A 9,857-nucleotide genomic window follows, 5' to 3' on the forward strand; every position below is an offset into this window, starting at 1 on the left:
ATTATTGATATTTTCACATATATATAAAAAAACACACATCTATACATTCAGTTTGTTCTATGAGCCACCCTTACTGAAGTGTTTTTGGTCTCAGTATATGAAAATAAGCACATTATGAATGAGCATTACTTACTCACTATTAATTTTTTTTATTTTAACAGTTATTACCTTTAAATCCACCACACTTTTAAGATGCTGGGTCCTCTGAGATCAATAAAGTATTTAGGTTGACAAGGTCAGTAGCTGACTAATGCATTTGTTACAACTTAATGTTACCCATATGAAATCTCTGGTATAATATTGTTTAATAAAATCTGCAGGCACCATGCAGGGAACATCACTGAGCCCGGCCTTAGATGTGTACATACTTCATTTACTTCCCTGCACTTCCTTTTGAAGTTAGGGATAAGATAATAGAGAGATAACATTTGAATTAGCAAGGTCATTTCCCAGTATAATGTTCTCATTATGGCCAAGATGTCCCCTTTAGTGGAATGTTAATGCACATAATGAAGAATAAAGCATTTGGATGTGCTGCAGCAGGAAAGCAACCCACCAAAGTTACTCATGGGATGATATGGTTTGTTTTATATAATAGTTTAAGGATTATGATAATGTTAGAGCTGTACACTCATCATACATTGAGATAAGGGATCAGAAAGAGATCATTTATTTATATGCAGTTACAGCATAGATTTCACAAAAGACCACACATCCAAGACAGTCAGCATTATAATTACTTTCTCTGTTATTGTTGAGAAGGATCTGTGCTGAACTGTGGCCAAACAGCACCACATGGGAACCTGTCAGACACCAGATAAACCACAAACCAAGCAGAGCCTAACTAAAGCCTCCCACAGCAAAAACTAAAATCTCTGACGGTCCTGCACTGAGAAACAGCTGACGTCAGCTGTCTCACTAGACTGCCTGCTGAGAGATGGCTCCTTTTCCACTGGAAATAGATGAGAAACAAAGTTGGCATAGATGACGAGTGATAACGAGCAAACATGGGGGAGTATGTAGAATGCTGGATTTTAAAATGAGAGAGGAGAAGAAGAAATAGACAGGAAGCACAGAAAGAATAGGGTTATGCTAATTTGAGTGGATGGGGAGATTAAATAGAGTCATATCAGGTCGTGTGCCTTCCAGAGACGGTACCCTAATCCCCTCGCTTGCTCCTTGCAGCTCCACTTTACATACATACAGTACAAACAGACACACTCTCACACAAATGCATGTCCCTGCACTGTAGATGGTGGAATGGTGCAAGGTATATTTTAGGTGGCAGATGTGGAAATGCAGTCAGACACCTGGAGCTGCAAGGGGAAAGAACATGACTGGAGGTATACTTGGACCAATATAAGTTGTCTTTTCTCTGTGTTTTACTTTTTTTTGTTAAAAGTCTTGTGTGGAAGTGACAAGACATCAATGTGTTAAGTACTGCCCTTCAAACAGAGTTATATGTGATGTCAAATGTCCAGGGTGTACAAGCTTTAGTATATATGTGTGTGTGTGTGTAAAAATGACAGAGAGGGAGTGAGTGGATGGAGGGTGGCGTACTGTAAGTAGAGCGAAAAAAGTTCCCCTGAGTGGTTAATAAAAGATGATGCTGCAAAATGGATACCAGCTAGAGCAAAGGATATGACTGTTTTTTTCCTCTTTTATTTGTCTACCATGTGTTTCGTTGTGAAAGATTGATGCTGTCATTGATGTATTTCAGTGGCCAGCAGTTATGAAACTTGCATACATAATATATAAATGGCCATGCGGGCATTGAAATCCAATAAAAAACACTAAAACTTTGTGTGGTATCAGCCTGATTTATAGGAATTGCATAAGATGAACATAAATCCGGTCTGGGACACGCAAACACAGACGTAGCACCTTAAAGCATTAGGAAGTTACTGTGTGTAAAGTGAGATAACAAAATCATAAAGGGTATGGATAATAAAATATGCACTACAATATATGCAGTAAGGTCACACTCTTAATACACAGTTTTAAAGCTGATACTAGCTCTGTCACTGGCTCACACAATTACACAAGAAGCCCTTGAGAAGTCCTTATCAGCTTTTTCATGCATTCATGATAAAATAATATGGTCTTTCATTTGCATAATTACCTGCTTGCACCACAACACAATATTGTTTCAGTGATGGAGAATGGCAGGGGCTTTTTTAGTGCACTGTCAAGCTGCTGAAGGCCAGCCATGATTGTGTCAGACAACTGCCACTAAAAAAACTGGGACATGGTGTACAGACCTCCTCTGCCTCTGAGAGAATATCTCGCTCTACAGAAAAAGAAAGATGAGCTCTCATTTTACTTTATGACATTCACATCATAAATATATAGATAGATAGATAGAATGATAGAGTAGTGATATAGATAGATAGATAGATGCTGAAGGATGAATTAACTGGTTTGTTTGAGAATATTATCTAAATATTAATGAAATCCAGCGCCAAAGGCAGAATTGTAATGGACATTAATTATCATGCCACAATTGTCCTGTTAACGTCACATATCTGCTTGCGTGAGAAGCAGAAATTATTAGTAGTCGGTGCCACTCCTTAGTTCCAAGTTGTTTCTATACTTAGCCCAGAGTGGTGGGATACACTGCACATACTGTACACAGGCTGTTAATGCAACACCCAAAACTGAACTGGCTCGATAACAGACGTTCAATGAGTATCCGGAATTAGAAATAGAAATAGAAATAAACATAATTTGGAGGGTATGAAACCATGCAGTTGTTCATGCAGGGAAGGCTGGTAATTAGTGACACACACACACACACACACACACACACAGAGGCAGGCAGAGAGGAGCTGTCCTTGGTGCTGAATCAGCCACCCATGCTTGGCTGCCGGTGCTCTCTGTAGACTGCTGTGTCTGTCTGGTGGCCTGTGGCTCTCAGCGATTGTGTTACCACCCTTACATTGTTAGCTTGTAATGCTTTACCGTGTACTTTTAACTACTTTTAGATTCATTCCAGCACTGGTATCAAGTAGGAGCCACGATTTCCTTCTATTGTTTGCTTGCTTGCCAAGGATGAATAAACTAAAACAAGAAAATGCATAAACAGGCTTCACATGAGTACTAATTTTTCTTACCACATCCTCTAAAATGATCCAGGTGGGTTCCTGCAGTTGTTGCAGTTACACAGGTCTTTGAAAGCAGTAAAAGTTCAAGAGCTCAAGTTCAAGAGCAAACCCAAATACATTCATTAAAGTAACTATAAGTGTGGAATGAATGTAGAAGAGTTAATAATAATATGTATCTCTGAAATGTAGTGAAGTATAAAGTAGTATAAAATGGAAGCGCTCAAATAAAGTGACTCAATCTCAAAATTGTGTTTCACCACTATACTGCTTGTATACAGATGCCACCAGTGGTGTTAAGCACAAATTTGAGGTACTTTACTAGTATTTCTATTTTATGCTACCATATAGACTACTACTTATCCTCCTTTTTCACTCCACTACAGTTATTTGACAACATTAGTTACTGTAGTAACTTTACAGATTCAGATTATTAACACAAACTATGAACTAACTAATGACTGTAGATGTATTATTATGGATTAAGCTACCAGGCAGTTGAAATTGGCTCTACCTTTACCAGCTGCAACATTAATGCATCAATAATCATAATCCATGATATACATTATCTGAAATGGGCTTTTTCTGTATTATGAGTACTTTTACTTTTACAGTACATTTAAATGGCAATACTTACTAACTTGAAACAGAGTATTTTACACAGTGGTATTGCAACATATTGAGCACTTCTTCGAAATGAAGCAACATGTTCAACCTTCCATATTTATTTTTAGCATCCTTTGCACTCTGCACTATTGTCTACTGTCTACAAATGTTTGTTTGTATAACTGCACATATAAGTCTATATCTTTTTTGGTTAACTTGTTCTGTTTATTTATGTGTTATTCTGTCTTTGTACATTGAGAGCAACATAAAATCAGAGTTAAACTCACACATATCTGGCCAATAAACGTGATTCTGATTAAAGTGACAGTGACTGGTACACTAAAGACACTTTATGACTATTTTTCACCCATAACTATATTTATGGCGTTTACTAAGCTGTGTCACCAAAGTTAAATACTGTAGAATTCAAGCAGGAATCTGGCACCGCCCACTTCTCCGCGCGTCATCGCCTCCCAGCCAATCCCGACGCGCTCCACCTGTCCCCCCCTCCCCCAACCTACCTATGGCGTATATTTTGAGAAGCCTGGACCAATCAGATCGCGCGAACGGCCAAATCAAAGTTGTTGTAAGAGCACGTGTATGTGTGTGCGCGCAGGGGGTGGAAAACTGGCCAGTGGATGAGAGAGAGGAGGCAGCGGAGAGAAGTGGACCTGCACCGGCTGCTGGATATATCTCTTCCACCGGATAAGTCATCATCAGTTATCGGGTCTTTCTGCTCCAGTTTAAGGTCTTAAAACAAAGAAGGCGGCGGAAACACCGTGTTATCAGCTACTTAAACGCTAGATTCCCTGATGGATGCTGCCGGTGAAAGATGACTTGACAGTTAAAACTCGCTCTACCTCTTCGCATGAGACACCGTAGCGATGGTTCAACCCCTGTGCGCATAGCTCTCTCCCCTCGTTGCTCTGCCACCGTGGACTTACCGATTGGGTTCAGTATTTGCCGTTGAAGGAGCCCTTGTTGTCTCTGAGACCGAGATGACGGAAATCAGCGAAAAGGAGAACGAACCACAAAACCGGGACCTGCACCGACCGCATGCTACAGTTCCCAGCCATCCCGAATCAAAGGTAACAGCACACCTGTGTACACGCAGGCATCTATTGTGTTTGTGCATTTTACAAACTACAAACAGAGGGAAACGAGCAGATTATTTAGTTGTTTAAGCGTCTTCGTAAAAGTTGGAGTGCGCTCTTTACGCACGTAGAACATTTTGAAGGGTTTAAAACCAAATATAATCTTTATTTGTGCCTTTTTAAATTCAAAGTGTGGCTTTGTTGTTGTCTGTATTTGCGAGGCTAATTCTGTAGAGGCTGCAGGTCTTGCATAAGAACTTTAAGCCGCTTTAATTCTTGTAACTACTCTGACCTCAAAGTTAGAGGGCAGAGATTACAAGAAGGTGCGTGCTTTTCTGTGGCATGTGCAGTGAAATGAAGGGAAAGATTTGTGAACTGCAGCGAGGAGATGAAAACCAGGTTGAGACTCTTACTGACTTCCCCTGATGCAGGTAGAGGCAGGCGAGTTCAGAGAGATGCTTCGGTGTTTGTGTTTGGTTTTAGTTCAGTTTTAAAGGAAGATTTCCGAATACTTTGCACATGCAGTAAATGTGGGAGGTGCAGCACCCAAGCAGAGGAGTTATGAGCATCTACCTTTGCATCATTCCTCTTGCAAATACCAGTGGGACCATCACAAGGCTCACATTCCCCCCCCCCCCCCCACCCCCCTTTTCTGTGCAATATACAATATATTCTTTGCTGGACTATTACCTGGCACCAGATTGGCTGCAGAGGTAATTTGAGTAGACATAATGTTACTGTATAATGTTGCATTTTGGGTTTATCCTGCCATCATTATCTCAGATCATATCAATCTTTAATCTGTGGACAGATACTAGAAACAAATGTTTTCTGCTCCAGGAATTTTGTTTTTTTTTTGCCACTTTTTTATTGACTAAAAATAAAGGCAAAATACAGGTTAAATCACATTAAATAAGCACAAAACAAGGTTAAAACTAGATTTTGGCCCTCTTCACAGAGGCGCCTCAAGATAAGGAAGTAAAGTATGACCCAGCTCAAGGCATTTATCATGTCAGTAGATGTTTTGCTTTGGTTGTGCGTAACACATTTTCAGTTGAATAAATTCAAGCAAGTAAACGCAGTATACCTGAAGCTCTCAGGGGCCCCTGGAGGTTTTTGGCCCCTGAGCAGTTGCCTGCTTTTCAATCTTGTCTTTTTTGTTGCTGATTGATTCTCCCTTTACTGACTTGACCTCAATCTCCTGCATCACGTTTTAACACGTTACAAAATTAGCTTCAAGGACCAAGAACGGTCTTAATTGCAGCAGCAATCACAACCACTAAAGAAAAAACTCATTAAGGCTGACTGTTGTTGGTCATCGCCACAGGGAACAAGCCCCTGGCAGGATGGGTCTCTTGTTGTCTCTATTTGACTACAGACAACACAATGGATGGTGGGCGTCGAGGTGCTGGTGAATTTATGAGCTAATCAGGTAGCACATGTTTGCTGTGTCTCGCTAGGGGCTGGGTCATAATTCACACAAATGGCCGTCCAGACAAAACAGAACTGGGAGGAAACAATCCTCCGAGCTGCGTCAGCCGCGGAGCTCTGTTTGCCAAGCCCCTGCTGGCACCCGGGGACCAGAAGAATGAAGAGGATGGAAGAGGGGAAAGATTAAATGTGTGTTACAATCGGGGTCTCTTTTAGAGAAGTCTGCTCGAGGGTATCTCTAGAGCTTCACTTGTCTCTTTCTGTCACTCTCAATCTTCTCACTTCTCCTCTTGCGCCATTCGTTTCATAACAATTTCCACCTTTTGCTTTCCATCTTCTGCTTCCATGTCTTTCCCTATTCTCAGTTCCTCTTACTGCCTCTGTGTCTGCAATCGTTTCTCATCCCCTCATCAGCTCTTTCTCCTTCATCTCTCGCTCTCCATTCCCTCTCTGTCTCCACTGTCCCTCGGCTCTCCGAGTATTTATTACAGTGCTAAGTGGGCCTACCAGCTTTCTAGAGTGCTTCTAATAGAGGCTGTGACAGACAATGAATAGTTATTCCACCTCCTCCACCTACGGGCAAGGTGATGGCTCCTAAAATATTATTTTCTAATCACTTGGAGCACACGCCATTCAAGTGTCTTGCGCTTAGTGAGGTACAGTCACGGGTAAGTGGATGACATGGAAAGTTATGCGTTTGGAAAGACAAAGCAATGGTCAAAGGAATTGTTAAAGAATTTGGGAGTGTAAGTGTATTATTATACGCTTTCTTGCTGAGTTAAATGAAAAGATCAATGGCATTCATGTTTAGACGTTTAATATTAGATATTATATTAGAATAAGTACTGGAAATAAGGGGGAAACAACTAGTGTGGCTCTGTCCAAAGGAAACAAAATACACCCACGGCGACCTCCAAAGCTCAGTAATTATCACATTGTATCACATTCACTTAATCCATACAAAAACCTGAGTGTTAAAACAACATTTTCTTTGGGGGTTATGTGCCAGACTATTTTCTTGGCAGGGAGCAGTTGCCAGGCAACCAGCAGTGACTCCAGGAAGGTTACGGGACTTGGCCAAGAAATAGTCCGGCACATAACCCCCAAGAAATGGCTGTCATTGGCTAGCTGTTTTCCCATGCTTCCGGTCTTTAGGCTACACGCTAACCAGCTGTAGCTTCATATGTGACTTACTAACATGAGAGTGGCGTTGTGCATATTTCCCAAAATGTTGAACTATTCCTTTTAAACTCTAAATTGTTTATTAGTGGAGGAAATGAGGCTCAGAATCGGCTGCTTTATAAAGTTTAATATTCACAAAAGCCAGTGGGTGTAAATGCTGATAATGCAAGGTGGTGCTGCGCCCGTGTCCGCAGGGCCTTCACACGCCTCATCGCTTTCTCAGCCAACACAAAGACGTTTTTATGAGGTAAAATAATGATGGCGGTTTCTCGCCGACTTTGCCCTTCACACTTACTTTCTCAGAGATCTTCCCCTTCTGCTGTTCTTCCCAGCGATTTCCTTATCAGCCATTTTTTCCCTCCTCTCTTTATTAAATACATTTCTTGGTCTCCTCTTAGTATGTATTTCCTTTCTATTTTCTATTGACTGTGGACCCTTGAAAAGAAACCCAAACGTCTTTTTTTCCACCTGCACTACACCTCTCTTCATCTTTCTCGAGTTATGTCTCTCCTCTTCCATTCCTCTCTCCTTTCCTACATTGACTTATTTCTCCATAACTCTGAGTGGCTGGCTGGTGATGGTTGCCTGAGTGCTTGAGAGGATACGGATGATTAAAGAATAGGATAGCCAGCCAGAGATCCTGCCAGGAATGAGAGAAACAGTGAGAAATAGGAGATGAGTGAAGTACAAGTATCAGGAGAGAAGCAGGAAGAGGAGACAAGAAACAGCAAAAGGCGAGTGACAGTGAGCAGATGTGTCTCTTCATTAGTATTTGCATTATAAGAATATGTGGTGGCCAATTCAATCAGAAAAACTAAACTACTATATATTCTTTGTTGATTAAGCCTTCTCCATTTCACACCTTTCTTATTTTTTGTTTTTAATTCTAAAAAAAATTACTTTTCAGAAATGTGCAAATATGAAAACAGTCAAATTCCAACAAATGCGTAGCTGTAAATTGAAAAATTAGTCATTAGTTATTGACAGTGGTGAAATTTCATTTCCTCTTCTGAATTCCTCCGTCAGTAAGTATTTAAATCTTTTTTTAATGAGCAAATACACCTTTTCTACTGTGTATCAGCCTCAGTCTCTGTGCCATTCACATGTGTAGATGACATTTCTGAACAAAGCATATTCTGCCTTGTTGTGTTTGTTTCTTTGGTATCGCAGTTAGCAGGGGGATACATCACTCCCCCGCCTAACTTCTGACAGATGATGATATGTTTGTGTTTCTCCTGCCAGAATGATTGACTCGTACTGCTGACCTTTGGTTACAAACTATAGGTCTGCCCAGAGAACACAGATACACAGTGAGAGAAACGGGAAGAGACGGATATTCAGACAGAAAACACACACTTAGAATAGGACATCAGCACCGTCTTATCCAATGCATGCAAACCAACATGTTCGTACTTGACAGTGTCACTGTGGTGCTCGTGTATCCAATGTTGACCCAGCACTGTTGTGATTAATGATGAAGTCATTGAATTACTGTCCTTGATTGAGTTCTAAAATGCTGCTGATCCAGCAGAGTCCCATGTGCGGTGTCAGGGTTAGAGAGGAGTCACTTGGGAATAAATACTGACTTTATTTAGTCCTTTTGTTTAGTACTGACCTTAGGCTGCTGCTTCAGTGAGTTAACTTCTGAGGTTATTCTGTCTCTAAAATGCAAAGCTGTTGATGTAATGGGAAAAAAATTAAGTTTTATAATGGATAGTTCTGATCTTCAGCTTTGAATGGCAGACTCACCTTGAAAAACCTGATAAAATCAAGTCCACTTTTGACTGTAAGACTGATGGGATACTCATTCATAAAGAGCTCGGGTTGCTTAGCAACTATGATGTAACTTTATTATAAATTCTTAAATAGCATAGTGCTAGAAAGTTACTGGCACTGAAATCACATTTAATTATTAAAGTTAAAATAAAATAAAAACGGAGACTTTTTAAAACTTGCAGTTTATCAGTTGAATAATTCATCTGCTGCATAGAAGGATTTCCGCTTTTACATTCATCACACAGTTATCTGAAAGATTGCTGAAAGTACCTAAAAGTCCATAAAGAAGGTTATGCTGTGAATAAATATAATGATCTTGTCCTGGCCCTGCACATCTCATTGTCTCTCTCACAAAGACTTATGAAGGCAGTCAGTTCAGTGTGGGACTATGTAGCAAAAACCTACAGGGAAACAAATTGACTTACAGTTAGAGCCTGACTGATATTGTTTTTTTGAGACCAATTATATGGGGGTAATAATTTAGTGATTACCGATATGGTGGTCTATATAGTGTATTTTAGAGCTAGAATGAAAGTAGACCTTTTCTATGTGGATTTTGCACTGATATAGAAAAGTACTAGAAGGTTGCTTTCTTAAACAAATTTTACATTACATTAAACATTTTATTATAAAATATTTAAGTTGAATATACTTGTTAAATAATTTT

The 9,857-nt window shown here is 40.1% G+C and overlaps 1 protein-coding gene across 1 annotated transcript in view; it reads left to right on the top strand.

Moving 5' to 3' along the window:
• The first annotated feature begins 4,340 nt into the window (after positions 1-4,340).
• Positions 4,341-9,857, top strand: part of LOC118333737 (SH3 and cysteine-rich domain-containing protein 2-like) — a 28,301-nt gene continuing 22,784 nt past the window's right edge. The window contains exon 1 of the mRNA XM_035669519.1: positions 4,341-4,795. Coding sequence (XP_035525412.1) covers positions 4,706-4,795 — 90 coding nt within the window. The 5' untranslated portion in view covers positions 4,341-4,705. The remainder of the gene's footprint in view (positions 4,796-9,857) is intronic.

This window comes from Morone saxatilis, unplaced genomic scaffold, assembly GCF_004916995.1.
Source record: "Morone saxatilis isolate NCDOM2014 unplaced genomic scaffold, NCSU_SB_2.0 Contig1, whole genome shotgun sequence".
In the NCBI taxonomy this organism is placed as follows: domain Eukaryota; kingdom Metazoa; phylum Chordata; class Actinopteri; family Moronidae; genus Morone; species Morone saxatilis.